This window comes from Bufo bufo, chromosome 1 (genome assembly GCF_905171765.1).
Source record: "Bufo bufo chromosome 1, aBufBuf1.1, whole genome shotgun sequence".
NCBI lineage: Eukaryota > Metazoa > Chordata > Amphibia > Anura > Bufonidae > Bufo > Bufo bufo.
The window spans coordinates 29,589,208-29,605,596 of record NC_053389.1 but is presented as its reverse complement, the minus strand read 5'-3'; the positions used below and the strand labels follow the sequence as shown (position 1 = coordinate 29,605,596).

At 43.5% G+C, this 16,389-nt stretch overlaps 1 protein-coding gene across 1 annotated transcript; it reads right to left on the bottom strand.

The window, feature by feature from the left end:
• Window positions 1-213: 213 nt before the first annotated feature.
• Window positions 214-12,135, bottom strand: LOC120992561. Its single transcript, XM_040421613.1, has 6 exons — window positions 12,030-12,135; window positions 11,572-11,907; window positions 11,120-11,239; window positions 7,741-8,073; window positions 4,679-4,798; window positions 214-614 (listed from the first exon to the last, which is right to left on the bottom strand). The coding sequence occupies exons 1-6, from the start codon at window positions 12,061-12,063 to the stop codon at window positions 589-591; spliced, it is 969 nt and encodes a 322-aa protein (XP_040277547.1). The 5' UTR covers window positions 12,064-12,135; the 3' UTR covers window positions 214-588.
• Window positions 12,136-16,389: the final 4,254 nt, after the last annotated feature.

The window sequence follows — 16,389 nt, the reverse complement described above, 5'->3', positions numbered from 1 at the left end:
TGGAGCTGATTACTGCAGCGCTGCTTCCACTGAAAGGGGTGCTGCAGTTACACGCTCCGTCTACTACACCCCGGAGAACTGCTGATCGGTGTCGGACCCCCGCTGATCAGATATTGATGAGCTACCTTGGCGATAGGCCATCAATAGAAAAGGGGTGGACAAAATATAGTATATTGATGCCCTGCATGGGTAAGAAAGTGGTCACGTTATTAAACCATGTGACCACCGCCATTTTGGCTCCCGTGGCGGTGGGATATTGGACGTGGGACAAGCAGCTCAGGTGGGCACAGCACGGACCTCGTGACCATTTCACCTCTGTTCTTTTACAATGGAGAACAACCCCTTCCATCGAAAAGGAAAAATGCAGCAAGAAATTTTTCAAAATCTGCGAGAAGTATATTGATGTACGACCATTATCTACCGGAACGGATCTGTTTCTTCGTTTTCATCTCGCGGACCAGTTTATGAAGGAGCAGTTGGCGGCGGATGTGGTGGGGGAGGTGAAATATAACATTGGTCACCTGTCAGACATGGGAGCTTTGATTTATTGGAGTTGTTCTTGATTCTTGATTGTAGATGGCTTGTATCTTATTTTTGTATTTTACTTTTGTGACCTAAAAAAGTTTAAAAAAAAGAAAAAAGATTAGACAAAGAGGTCTTCTGTTTCCAGATACAGAACCACTCCTGTTCGTAACCATAGATGGTATTGTACTTCTGACATACAGCTAGGGTTACTGCCTGTCCCAACAAAAAATACCGGCCAAGTTAAGCCACACCCCAAAAGGGGGTGGGGGCGTGGCTTAACACAGGGTGTTAAGTCGCTGTCATACTGTGGCTCCCAATAATATTAATGCCTCCATTAATGCTCCCCAGTAATATTAATCCCCCCAATAGTGCCCCAGCATTAAAAATGCCCCTATTAGTGCCCCCCATAATTAATATTGCCCCATTAGTGCCCCCAATAATATGAATGCCCCCAGTAATAGTAATGCCCCATTAATGCGCCTGAGAATGAATAATGCCCCCATTAGTGTGCCCCAGAATTAATAATGCCCCCATTAGTGCCCAACAGTAAGAATAATGTCCCCATTAGTGTCCCCAGTAAGAATAATACACCATTAGTGCCCCCCAGTAAAAATAATGTCCCCATTAGTGTCCCCAGTAAAAATAATGCCCCATTAGTGTACCCAGTAAGAATAATGCCCCTTTAGTGCCCCCAGTAAGAATAATGCCCCCATTAATGCCCCAGTAAGAGTAATAGCCCCCATTAATGCCCCAGTAAGAGTAATAGCCCCCATTAATGCCCCCAGTAAGAGTAATAGCCCCCATTAGTGTCCCCAGTAAGAACAATGCCTCCATTAGTGCCCCCCAGTAAGAATAATGCCCCAATTAGTGTCCCCAGTAAGAACAATGCCTCCATTAGTGTCCCCAGTAACAATAATGCCCCCATTAGTGCCCCCAGTAAGAGTAATGCCCCCATTAGTGCCTCTTTCTCTGTTTCAGATGAATGTTGTAAATAACAAAAAATAAAAACAGTGCCAAAACAGCTATTTTTTTGTTACCTTGCCTAACAAAAGTGTGATATAGAGCAACCAAAAATCATCTGTACCCTAAAATAGTACCAACAAACTGGGGTCACTTTTTTGGAGTGTCTACTCTAGGGGTACATCAGGGGGGCTTCAAATGTGACATGGCGCCAAAAAACCAGTCCATCAAAATCTGCCTTCCAAAAACCATATGGCGTTCCTTTCCTTTAGCGCCCTGCTGTGTGGCCATACAGCCGTTTACGACCACATATGGGGTGTTTCTGTAAACTACAGAATCAGGGCAATAAATATTGAGTTTAGTTTCGCTGTTAATCCTTGCTTTGTTAGCAGAAAAAAATTATTAAAATGGAAAATCTGCCAAAAAAGTGAAATTCTGAAATTTAATCTCCAATTTCCATTAATTCTTGTGAAACACCTAAAGGGTTAACTAAGTTGTAAAATCAGTTTTGAATACCTTGAGTAGTTTCTAAAATGGGGTCAATTTTTGGGAGTTTCTACTCTAGGGGTGCATCAGGGGGCTTTAAATGGGACATGGCATCAAAAAACCAGTCCAGCAAAATCTGCCTTCCAAAAACCATATGGCGTTCCTTTCCTTCTGCGCCCTGCCGTGTGCCCGTACAGCAGTTTACGACCACATATTTGGCTGTTAATCTTTGCTTTGTTAGCGGAAAAAAATGATTAAAATGGAAAATCTGCCAAAAAAGTGAAATTCTGAAATGTCATATGCATTTTCAATGAATTCTTGTGGAACACCTAAAGGGTTAACAAAGTTTGTAAAATCAGTTTTGAATACCTTGAGGGGTGTAGTTTCTGAAATGGGATCACTTTTTTTGGAGTTTCTACTCTAGGGGTGCATCAAATGGGACATGGTGTCAAAAAACTAGTACAATATGTGATGAGAAAACTCTCTCAGAGTGGCCTGGATAAGTAAAAAAGTGTTTTAAAGTTTTCACCACATAAAGTGACACTGGTCAGACTTTGTGGCTTTTTTTTTTTAAGACTCATTATTAGTTTGTACATTTTCATAATTGTCTATTTTTCTTAAAGTGAGTGGAACTGTACTCAGGACAAATATGGAATGGGAAGAGGAAACCAGAGAGACCAAATGTTAAATAATGAAAGGAATAGGGTTCCCAGCAGCACAAAGTATTTTAGGAAAGCAATCTGGGACCTCCAGCATAGAGAGAAATAGTGGAAAGAACAGTACAGATTATTTCAGGAGGGAAATGTGCTGATTTGGTGGGAGGTCCCAGAATTATAGTACCAAAAAGAAACAGGTTTCACAGCAGCAAAGAGCATATTTATATGAGACTTTTTTGGGGGGAAACTGTGGCATTTCTTAAAAGTAAATAAAGTAAATGTTTATTTCTACTTTACATTTACATTTTTTTGCAGCTGCCTCTTTATTTGGGATACTACTCTGGATGTGACTGGAGTAGAATTCTTATGGTTACCAGTAGGGATGAGCGAATTTCATATTTTGAAATTCGTTTTCGGTTCGTGTTTTGGCATTTACTGAATTGCGTTATGGATTCCATTACCACGGACCATAACGCAATTCCATGACGGAATGCATAACAGGATAAGTATGAAGTCTGATATTCACTCATCCCTAGTTACTAGGTTTTAACTGTTGCTTTTATACACTGTGTACATACATTACATTACTTCTCCTGTACTGACCCCGAGTTGTATCCTGTATTATACTCCAGAGCTGTACTCACTATTCTGCTGGTGCAGTCACTGTGTACATACTTTACTTATCCTGCTCTGACCCTGAGTTACATCCTGTATTATACTCCAGAGCTGCACTCACTATTCTGCTGGTGGAGTCACTGGGTACATTACATTACTTATCCTGTACTGATCCTGAGTTACATCCTGTATTATACTCCAGAGCTGCACTCACTATTCTGCTGGTGCAGTCACTGGGTACATACATTACATTACTTATCCTGTACTGATCCTCAGTTACATCCTGTATTATACTCCAGAGCGGCACTCACTATTCTGCTGGTGCAGTCACTGTGTACATACATTACTTATCCTGTACTGATCCTGAGTTACATCCTGTATTATACTCCAGAGCTGCACTCACTATTCTGCTGGTGGAGTCACTGTGTACATACATTACTTCTCCTGTACTGACCCCGAGTTGTATCCTGTATTATACTCCAGAGCTGTACTCACTATTCTGCTGGTGGAGTCACTGTGTACATACTTTACTTATCCTGCTCTGACCCTGAGTTACATCCTGTATTATACTCCAGAGCTGCACTCACTATTCTGCTGGTGGAGTCACTGGGTACATTACATTACTTATCCTGTACTGATCCTGAGTTACATCCTGTATTATACTCCAGAGCTGCACTCACTATTCTGCTGGTGCAGACACTGGGTACATACATTACATTACTTATCCTGTACTGATCCTGAGTTACATCCTATATTATACTCCAGAGCGGCACTCACTATTCTGCTGGTGCAGTCACTGTGTACATACATTACTTATCCTGTACTGATCCTGAGTTACATCCTGTATTATACTCCAGAGCTGCACTCACTATTCTGCTGGTGGAGTCACTGTGTACATACATTACTTATCCTGTACTGATCCTGAGTTACATCCTGTATTATACTCCAGAGCTGCACTCACTATTCTGCTGGGGGAGTCACTGTGTACATTGCATTACTTATCCTGCACTGATCCTGAGTTACATCCTGTATTATACTCCAGAGCTGCACTCACTATTCTGCTGGGGGAGTCACTGTGTACATACATTACTTATCCTGTACTGATCCTGAGTTACATCCTGTATTATACTCCAGAGCTGCACTCACTATTCTGCTGGTCGGGTTGCTGTGTAAATACAAGGGATATTTTATTCTGCATCTATATCCCTATACACTGTTGGCGACACTTCCCAGAATATATGTCACTCAAGTAGTCTATGTGCAAACACTAAACAAGCATGGTATGCTCCCTTCTTACACAAAGCTGGATTTACAGATCCCTGTCACATGCTGCTACACAGGGCACAGTCTGCTGCCTCTCCTGTGCCTTGGTTTTCATCACTGAAATCTGCACGATAAAGGGCAGACAGATGCAGCCATGATGACGACACTCTTACCTAATACCAATAGCTCTGCACAGGCCTCATTGTTTCCAGACAGGTCCTGTGGTGAGAAGACTGTACAGTAGTAAACGCCGCTATCTCCGAAAAACGTTTGTTCAAAGGTGAGATCTGCATCTGCCAAATAAAGAAAAATGGAAGGTTACCGTCACCTAAACACCGAGAGCTGTAAAATACAATGGGACCAAAGTCACTAAATCAAATAACTGTGTCAATTAGCTTAAACAAGCTTGGCTACCAATATATCCCTGCATACAGTGCGCTATAAATCTAGACACAGCTTAGGGGAGGCAGGTTCGTGTGGGTTGGCACGGTCATTGTACGCAAAGTGTCGTCGCTCGACAAGCGTCAGGCAGTTAAACATGGCAGGTAGATAGTGCAGGAGACAGGGTACTATGTGAACTGCAAAAACAACATTTCCCACAACTCAGGTATTTAGCAGTATTATCTTTTTGTGTTCACTGCTCCACTTTTCATTGTTGCTGCTCTCTACCTTCAAATAAATCCACAATTTCTGCCATTTTTTCCTTATATCCACATAAGCCCCTCCCTCCTTCCCTCTCCCATGTTTAGTTCACACACTTTTTGTCCTTCGCCCTGACGCACCTTACTCCATGGTGCAGCATAAAAAACACCACAACATCACAAATCATTCAGGCATCTGTTGTCTCTTTCTATTCTCCTGCTATTAGCTGCAGGCATCATTTCACCAAACCCTGGCCTTCCTCTATTGCTAACTTCAGCTTCTCACTTGCCACACAGAGAAACCCTGGAAGTTGTATTAATATTCACTATACATCTTATTTTGCCTCTTTTAGCTGTGCTCTCTGAAACTCACTTGGTGTGTAACAATCTCCCCATGATCCATGACTTCTTCCTCTCCCAATCTCTGAACTTGCTGACCTTCACAGAAACTTGGCTTAAACATTCTGACACTGCCTTCTCTGCCACTCTATCCTATGGTGGGCTGCACTTTTCCCATACCCACAGACCTGATGACAGGAATGGTGGAGGAGTAGTCATACTTTCTCCACAGTGCACATTTCTAGTCATTACCCTGTGCCCTCTCTCACATTCCCCTCTTTTGACGTCTACACCATCAGACTCTTCCATCCATTCCCCCTGTGAGTTGCTGTTGTCTGTCGTCCCCCAGGTTCCCCCCACCAGTTTGTGGATCATTTTGCTGCCTAGCTTCCTCACTTCCTATAATCTAAATTACCAACTCTTGTTATGAGTGATTTTAATATTCATATTGACTATGCTATTTCCCTATCAGGCCTCTCACAGCTTTTTTTCTCTGTCACAAAGACTGCAATACACTTGATCTAGTCTTCTTCTGCCTCTGCTCAGTCTCACACTTTATTAACTACCTCTTCCCGCTTTTTGACCATAATCTTCTTTCCTTTACTATAAAGATCTCGCACTCTTCTCATGACATTTCTTTCACACACACAGAAATCTACATGCCATTAAATCCCAGCAACTCATTGACACCCTACAGTTATCTTTTGCCCTAATCTTTTCCTTATCCTCTCCAGACCTGGCTGCCAATCATTCCAACCATACCCTCAAAATCACTTTGGATGAAGCAGCTCCAATTACAATCCGAACTTCCCGACACGTCAACACGTCAACCCTGGCACACACCTGATGTGCAGAATGCTTATGGAGAAGATCACTAATACCTGCAGATTTTCTCCATTATTAAATTATGCTTAAAACCTCCAACTCGGCCTTCCACATTGTGAAAGAAAACAATTTCACCTCTCCCATCTCTTCACTCTCAAAACACCTAAAGGACTCTTTCATACTGTACTTTTCACTCCCTTCTAAGCCCTAAAATGCATGTGCCCATCACTGACCTCTGTACCAAAGACGTGGCCCCTTACTTTAGAGATAAGATTGGTAACATCAGGAAGGAAATAATTTCACAGTTCCCAATGTCTTTTCTACTCTCGCTTAATAAGCTACCTTTCTGCAAACTCTCTTCCTGATCCCTTACAATCTGTCTTTCGCCCCTCCACTCTACAAAAACTGCCCTTACTGAAGTGTCTAACGATCTCCTGACAGCAAAAAGAAATGACAACTAGTCTCTACTAATTCTTCAGGATCTCTCTGCGGCATTTGATACGGTAGACCACAAACTCCTCTTCACCATGCTCCACTCAATTGGCCTTACGGACACTGCTCTCTCCTGGCTCTATTTCTATCTCACTGGTCCCTTCTTTTTGGTATGATTCACTGGCTCTACTTCTTCTCCTCATGCTTTTGATACTGGGGTTCCTCAGGGTTCAGTCCTAGGTCCTCTACTCTTCTCTCTCTACAGAACCCCAATCGGACAGACTGTCAGCAGATTTGGTTTTCAGTATCATCTCTATGCTAATGACACTCAACTATACACTTCATCCCGTGATATCACTCCAAACCTAAATCATGTCCTCTGTCTCTGAAATTGAACCCCTTTAAAAACTGAACTTCTTGTCTTTCCCCCAACTACTAACCCACCTAAGCCTGATATTACAATCAGCATGCCCACTGTCCTGGGGTTATGTTTGACTCAGATCTTTCCTTTGTTCCCCTATTCAATCACTTGCACGCTCTTGTCGTGCAATCAAACTCCTCACCCTGACCCACAAAGCTCTCCACAGTGCTGCACCCTCATACATATCCTCCGCCATTTCCGTCTACCACCCTACTCACACTCTCCGTTGTGCCACTGACCTAAGACTGTAATTTTGTGATGTCTTTTGTTTTGTACATGAACTCTCTGAATTGTAAACAGCTGGGTAATATGGTGGCGCTATATAAATAAAGATTATTATTATTATCTGTGGGGTCAAGGGCATCTGTAAAATGTCTCTTATGGTGCCCTGCAAGAAGCCAGTGAGGGACTTACAGCCAAAATAAAATAAAGGCCGCCTATTGTTAGTGTTATACCAGGCAGTAATGTTTGGTAAGGACAAATGCTCGTATAGCATCTCCATAATACACAGTTCCTAACGCAATAGCTGTAGGAGTTTCCTGACCTCCCACCCCGCAGGAAACCCTCCGCTACCTACTGTTATTTATGGTGATTTTTCGCCCCTGATAATATGGTCCCAGAGTGACGGTGTTGCTTTGCTTGCTGGCCACCATGCGCACGGTCCTGGTGCTGTCCTGACACTCCACATATGGGTTATAGCCGGCCTGCTGCATCAGGTTGTTTGTGGTGTTGAGGCTCGATGGGTTAAAGGCGTCCGCGATGCGATCCCTACAGAAGGATTTGAACTTCCAGATGACAATAGGAGGCGTCAGAGAGCTGGTGACATAGTCACACTGCAACGTGATCGGCTGGAATAACATGACCACATTGAAGGGATTCTTCACCGTCACCTGCATCCTGCTGCTGCTGCCTGAAAACACACAAGATGTGGCAATTATTAGGCGTATTACCCAGCTTTCCTAGTACTAGGTCAAGGACATAACTGCTTAGATCAGATTTATCAAGATTCTAGGAAAGCTGGGTGATTAACTCTTATGAGGCATTTTAATAACGTACCCAGGTACGACTGTGACCTACAGTTGCAAGAAAAAGTATGTGAACCCTTTGGAATGATATGGATTTCTGCACAAATTGGTCATAAAATGTGATCTGATCTTCATCCAAGTCACAACAATAGACAATCACAGTCTGCTTAAACTAACAACACACAAAGAATTAAATGTTGCCATGTTTTTATTAAACACATCATGTAAACATTCACAGTGCAGGTGGAAAAAGTATGTGAACCCCTAGACTAATGACATCTCCAAGAGCTAATTGGAGTGAGGCGTCAGCCAACTGGAGTCCAATCAATGAGATGAGATTGGAGATGTTGGGTACAGCTGTCCTGCCCTATAAAAAACACACACCAGTTCTGGGTTTGCTTTTCACAAGAAGCATTGCCTGGTGTGAATGATGCCTCACACAGAAGAGCTCTCAGAAGACCTACGATTAAGAATTGTTGACTTGCATAAAGCTGGAAAGGGTTATAAAAGTATCTCCAAAAGCCTTGCTGTTCATCAGTCCACGGTAAGACAAATTGTCTATAAATGGAGAAAGTTCAGCACTGCTGCTATTCTCCCTAGGAGTGGCGTCCTGTAAAGATGACTGCAAGAGCACAGCGCAGACTGCTCAATGAGGTGAAGAAGAATCCTAGAGTGTCAGCTAAAGACTTACAAAAGTCTCTGGCATATGCTAACATCCCTGTTAGTGAATCTACGATACGTAAAACACTAAACAAGAATGGATCTCATGGGAGGACACCACAGAGGAAGCCACTGCTGTCCAAAAAACACATTGCTGCACGTTTACAGTTTGCACAAGAGAACCTGGATGTTCCACAGCAGTACTGGCAAAATATTCTGTGGACAGATGAAACCAACGTTGAGTTGTTTGGAAGAAACACACAGCACTATGTGTGGAGAAAAAGAGGCACAGCACACCAACATCAAAACATCATCCCAACTGTGAAGTATGGTGGTGGGGGCATCATGGTTTGGATCTGCTTTGCTACATCAGGGCCTGGACGAATTGCTATCATCGAAGTAAACATGAATTCCCAAGTTTATCAAGACATTTTGCAGGAGAACTTAAGGCCATCTGTCCACCAGCTGAAGCTCAACAGAAGATGGGTGTTGCAACAGGACAACGACCCAGAGCATAGAAGTAAATCAACAACAGAATGGCTAGAACAGAAGAAAATACGCCTTCTGGAGTGGCCCAGTCAGAGTCCTGACCTCACCCCGATTGAGATGCTGTGGCATGACCTCAAGAAAGCGATTCACACCAGACATCCCAAGAATATTGCTGAACTGAAACAGTTCTGTAAAGAGGAATGGTCAAGAATTACTCCTGACCGTTGTGCACGTCTGATCTGCAACTGCAGGAAACGTTTGGTTGAAGTTATTGCTGCCAAAGGAGGTTCAACCAGTTATTAAATCCAAGGGTTCACATACTTTTTCCACCTGCACTGTGAATGTTTACATGGTGTGTTCAATAAAAACATGGTAACATTTATTTCTTTGTGTGTTATTAGTTTAAGCAGACTGTGATTGTCTATTGTTGTGACTTAGGTGAAGATCAGATATGTGATCTGATCTTCATCTAAGTCACAACAATAGACAATCACAGTCTGCTTAAACTAATAACACACAAATAATTAAATGTTACCATGTTTTTATTTATGACCAATTTCCGCAGAAATCCCTATCATTCCAAAGGGTTCACATACTTTTTCTTGCAACTGTACATCGGTCAATTATCTAGTCCTGGCCTCAGACCGTCAGCCGCTCCCAACACAATTTTTATTGTACTTTTGCTGTTCCCATTCCAGCCCTCCCGCTGGGCGCCTTCCATCAGTAGCTGCCACAGTCAGGCTCTCACCCCTCCCCCGGCCTGATCACATCAGTTACATATTGCATTATACTTCAGAGCTGCATTCACTATTCTGCTGCTTCAGTCAATGTATACAAACATTACCGTACTTATCTTGTACTGATCCTGAGTTTCATCCTGTAGTATACTCCAGAGCTGCACTCACTATTCTGCTGGTGGAGTCACTGTGTACATACATTACATTACTTATCCTGTACTGATCCTGAGTTACATCCTGTATTATACTCCAGAGCTGCACTCACTATTCTGCTGGTGCAGTCACTGTGTACACACATTACTTATCCTGTACTGATTCTGAGTTACATCCTGTATTATACTCCAGAGCTGCACTCACTATTCTGCTGGTGAAGTCACTGTGTACATACATTACTTATCCTGTTCTGATCCTGAGTTACATCCTGTAATATACTCCAGAGCTGCACTCACTATTCTGCTGGTGCAGTCACTGTGCACATACATTACATTACTTATCCTGTACTGATCCTGAGTTAAGTCCTGTATTATACTCCAGAGCTGCATTCACTATTCTGCTGCTTCAGTCAATGTGTGCATACATTACATTACTTATCCTGTACTGATCCTGAGTTACATCCTGTATTATACTCCAGAGCTGCACTCACTATTCTGCTGCTTCAGTCAATGTGTACAAACATTACATTACTAATCCTGAGTTACATCCTGTATTATACTCCAGAGCTGCACTCACTATTCTGCTGGTTGTTATTGGTAGAGTGGTTTAGCAGAATTTCTATAACTAATTGTTAGTTTTTTACATCTATATCACTGTACACTGCTGGCGACACTTCCCAGATTATATATCACCAGAGTAATCTATGTGCAGACACTGAACAAGCAGGGTATGCTCTCTCCTCACACAGAGCTGGGTTTACACATTGCCTGTGACATGCTGCGTGCTGCTGCACAGGGCACAGTCTGCTATCTCTCCTGTGCCTTGGTTTTCATCACTAAACATCTACAGGATAAAGGGCGGAAAGTTGGAGCCATGATGATGAGTCTCTTACCCAATACAAAGAGCTCAGCATAAGCCTCATTGTTTCCAGACAGGTCCTGTGCGGAGAAGACCGTACAGTAGTAAACGCCGCTATCTCCTAAAACCGCGTGATCGAAGATGAGATCTGTGTCTGCAAAGAAAAAAAGCAATGGTCACCTAAACACCGAGAGCAATGAGATACTTTTGAGGCCATAGTTACTGAATCAACCAACTCTGGTTTGAGGGCATCTGAAAAATGCCTCTTATAGACGTAGGGCCAAAAGACAAACAATGTGTACTGGTCGTCAGTGCCGTACCGGGCAGTAATGCCGACACCACTGCGGAGCTACTTTGGTTAGGACAAATGATCATACTGTATATCATCTCCGTAATATACAGTTACTAATGCAATAGCTGTAGGAGTGACCTGACCCCCCCGCCTAGGAGGGCATAATGACCCCCAGGAAACCCTCCGCTACCTACTGTTATTTATGGTGATTTTCCGCCCCTCATAATATGGTCCCAGAGTGACGGTGTTGACTTGCTTCGTGGCCACCACGCGCACGGTCCTGGTGCTGTCCGGACACTCCACATACGGGTTATAGCCGGCCTGCTGCCTCGGCATTCGTGTGGTGGAGTTGAGGCTCGAAGAGTTTAAGGCGTCCGCGATTCGATCCCTGCAGAAGGATTGGAACTTCCAGGTGACGATTGGAGGCGCAGGAGCGCTGGTGACATAGTCACACTGCAACGTGACCGGCTGGAATAAGATGACCACATTGAAGGGATTCTTCACCGTCACCTGCAGCCCGCTGCTGCTGCCTGAAAGCACACAAGACGTAACATTTATTAGGCGTATTACCCAGCTTTCCTAGTACTAGGTGAAGGACATCACTGCTTAGATCAGATTTATCACAACTTTATGAGGCATTTTAGTAACGTACCCAGGTATGACTGTGACCTACACCTGTCAATCATCTAGCCGCCCTGGCCTCAGACCATCATGAGATTAACATGAGACCATAAAAGTCCCCTATAAATGCCCCCTAAGTCTGACTGTGGTTCATTATAATCTAACGCTCTCTGTTATCAGATATTTCAGGCTGGGGTGAGGCTAAATGTAATGTTCTTCAAGGAGCAGAACCTCCCTGCACCCTGCGATCACCCTCCAAATCTCCAGCGTCATTTATATCCTTATGTGTTACTGACATTGGCCGCTCCTCTCATAATAACATTCCTCAGTCGTTGAGATCTATTTACATAAGACTGCAACCCCCCCTTTAAATAACACAAAGATGCTGAGGATGCAACTCTGCTCAGAACCTCCCACGTGTGCAGTACATGATATTGGCCAGGGGGTGGCAGCAGAGTCCACAGGAGGAGGAGGAGGGTGTTCCCAGAGGTCTGCTACTTGTTATTGTGCGTAGACTTCTTATTGTACTTTCGCTCTGGGCACCTTCCACTGCCACATTTAAGCTCTCACCCCTTGATCACAATCACCCTCCTCCCCATAAACAGAATTCTAGAGATGTTTTTGTGGTGCAGACGGCATGAGCGGGCAAGAGATTGAATATAGGGGGTAAAGGAAAAATCAGTGTCAAACATAACATACTGCCTAGGCGTGATGATGGTGCCACACACTGAGATGGAGATATCTGGTTTAGGTAGGTTAGTAGATGGGGAAAAGACCAGAAGTTCCGTTTTTGAAAGATTCAGTTTCAGATAGAGAGGACATGATGTTAGAGACGACAGACAGTCACTGGTGTTCTGTAGTACAGCAGGGGTGATGTCACGGGGTGAAGTGTACAGTTGGGTGTCATCAGCATAGAGATGGCACTGGAAACTGTCAGGGACGTACCGAGACATACGGACGTCCCCATGACAGTGAAGGGCAGGAGATCTTTGAGACACGTGGTTTGGTTTGACATGTTTACCTTGTGGATCAATAGGCGTCTGTGTTGTTTCTGGTACTGGCCACACCCTTAACCTTCAGGTGTTGCTATTGTGGTCATTTAACTTTCCCTATTTATAGTTGTCTTTCCCACAATGCTGTGCGGTTTATAGCTTCAGTTGGACCTGTGGATAGCTGGTGTTTGGATCTCAGCTGAGTTCCTGGTGCTGCCATAGCTTCTTGGAAGTTAAGTGTTACCTTTCCCTTTGTATTTTGGCTTTTCTGTGTGTTGCATTTCTTTGTTGTTTTGTATTATGCCTTAGGGAGACTCACGTTCATCCTTCCTTTTGGAAGAACAGGATGTCTCTTTCCTGTCATTAGTACCAGGGTCCTTTAGGGTTAGATAGGACTTTAGGTATTCCTGTGTATGAACTCACCTACCTCTGGGGTCTGTTCATACTGGTAGTCAGTCAGGCCTATTCATTAGGGTTTCATTAGGAGGTGTCCATCTTCCTTCCCTAGTTTTCAGGCCTTATTTCCCTTTCCCTTTCCCTCCTATGTTCGGTGTGGGGTTTCCCTCCCACACTATAGCGTGACATTATAAACCACCAAACCGTCATTTTTATTGCTTGTTCGAGTGCAGCCATGGATCCAATTGCTGCACTGGCAGGACAGTTGTAAGGGCTGTCTTTGGAAGTAGCCGATCTTTGCACGACCGTCTCACAGATTCAGAGACCACAGGCTGTTGGTCCTGGTGGTAGGGTGGCCACTGGCTTCACCCCAGAAAGCCGGACCTCATCGGCCATGCCCCCAAACCAATAAACCATGCCCGACCTAATGCTAAAAGTGTTTGTTGATAACATTGTGAAACTTCATGGGATTCCCCCTGACTTGGTTTCAGATTGTGGGACTCAGTTTGTATCCAGATTCTGGAAGGCGTCTGTACTCGGCTGGGGGTACAACTGTCCTTTTTTTCGGCTTTTCATCCTCAATCAAACGGACAGACGGAGCGCACTAATCAGAGCCTGAAGACTTACTTAAAATGTTTTGTCTCTGAGAACCAGGAGGAGTGTTCCTCGTTTTTGTCTTTGGCAGAGTTTGCCATAAATAATCGTAGACAGGGGTCCACTGGTAAGTCGCCATCATTTGGGGCATATGGGTTTCACCTGCAGTTTGGCCTTTTTTCTGGTTCAGATATCTCTGGTATTCCTGAGGAGGAAAGTTTTTCGTCATCATTATAATCTATATGGGGTAAAATTCAAAATAACTTGATGAATATGGGCAACAAGTATATAAGTGTGGCTGACAGGAAACGTATGAAGGGTTCGGACCTATTAGTGGGTTATTTGGTGTGGCTGTCGACAAGAAACATTAAGTTGAAGGTACCTTCTTGGAAGTTGGGTCCAAGGTTTATTGGTCCATATAAGATCACGGCCATTATTAATCCTGTAGCTTTTCGTCTTGAACTTCCTCGGGTTCTGAAAATACATAAATCTTTGTTGAAGAGATATGTTGAACCAACGGAGCCGTCTTCCTTGCCACCCGCTCCTGTCATAGTTTGAAATTCCAGATCGCCAAAATAATTGACTCTCGAGCTCTCCATAGATGTCTTCAGTATCTTGTTCACTGGAAGGATTATGGACCTGAGGAGAGGATGTGGGTACCGGCATCTGACGTGAATTTCAGTCGTTTGGTGAAAGCTTTTCACAGGTCTCAGCCGGATAAGGTTGGTCTTGGGTGCCCGGAGGTCACTCATAGAAGTGGGGTACTGTCACGGACGTCCTGAGAAATATGGACGTCCCCGCAAAGTGAGTGGCAGGACATTTTTGAGACTGGCAACACGTGGTTTGATTTGACATGTTTACCTTGTGGATCAATAGGCATCCTGTGTATGAACTCACCTACCTCTGACCACTGAGGAAGGGATGTGGAATCATCCCGAAACGCGTCTGGAATATCGGACACTCTAGTGAAACCTCCGCTACAACCAATCTTTGCATGGCCATGCTAGACTCTATATTCGTATGAACCGAATCTAAATATTTTCGACAAACAAATCGATTAACAGAGTGAAGTGACTTGGCTCACCGGACGGAAGTCCCGCTCATACCATCGCGAGATTAGGTGAGATCATCGACCAACACGAGCAGCGAGGACGTATTGGCGTCTCCAGCCTACCGCCTGCATACAGCCAGGGATAGGACTTTGAATCAAGCGTGTAGGGAGGTAAGAATCCTTCCCTTTCCCAAGACTACATGCTGCATATGCATTTAGTTGGACCGCTTGCCATAGACGGCTGATTAAAGCCTTGCTCAAGATCACGAGTATACAGAGTACTATATGTGAATTATTCTATGCGGATGATACACTAACCGGGACAATTCAACTTTGTGGAAATTACTATTAGCTGCAGAAGGTGAAAACAACTATCGCAGCACTTATTTACGTGCATAGCACCACCAGATATTTCATAGTGACACAAAGACTTTATAATTTTATACCTTGAATTAATTTATTTCACCGTATTTTTGTATGAACACAAAGACACCTGCACTAAGTTTGGATCCCAGGATTGATTACTTTTTCTTTTATATATAATCACTGAGCACCTTCTTGTTACAACAGTTATTGTGGTGCATATCACACGCCATTTTAACATCGACTGCTGTCACCTGAACATTAATTGCTGCTGCTATCCATTGCTACAAATGCTATCTATTGTTCACCTTTCCAGATATCCATCGTTATTGTGGTCTTATATATAATTATGGTCGTTTTGACCAAATCCTAGGAATTTTAAAGATATTTTATGTGATTGTGAATTTTATATGTTATATTTTATGGTTCAAATCACTGATAGATATACTAATACTTAATAAATACCAATTTATGCCACAGAGTGAGTGCTCGTTCATATTACTATTTTTCTAGGTGACTAAATTATCAGCACAGAGGTCTGTACTAGGCGCCTCCACTTTTGGGCTGAGGAGGGTGTGAAATATGCCAAATAGTATTGGATAGTGAGGAGAACAGGGTCGTGAAACAGTTTGTGAGGTGAAGGACAGCGTTGTAAGGGGCCAACACTCAACATAAATTTGTAATGGAAGAAATCTTGAGGTATGTAAGTTATTCTCCATAGGAGTTTGGCGCTTCTGGTGCATCGTTGGAGAAAGCAAGTTTGAGGTGTAAGCCAGGGTTGCTGTCATCTCTGTTTGGAGACTTTGAGTATAGGGAACGCTACTTTGTCTAGGGTGCTTCTGTGGGTGTCATTATAGTGTTTTGCAGCCAGTACTGGGCAGGAGAGGAAGAGATTGTGGACAGTGATGACTGTAGAGAGTCTGTAAGTTTCCAAATGTCAATGGCATGTAGATTTCTGAATGTATGATAAGTAGGAGTGTGACAGCGAAGGAGAG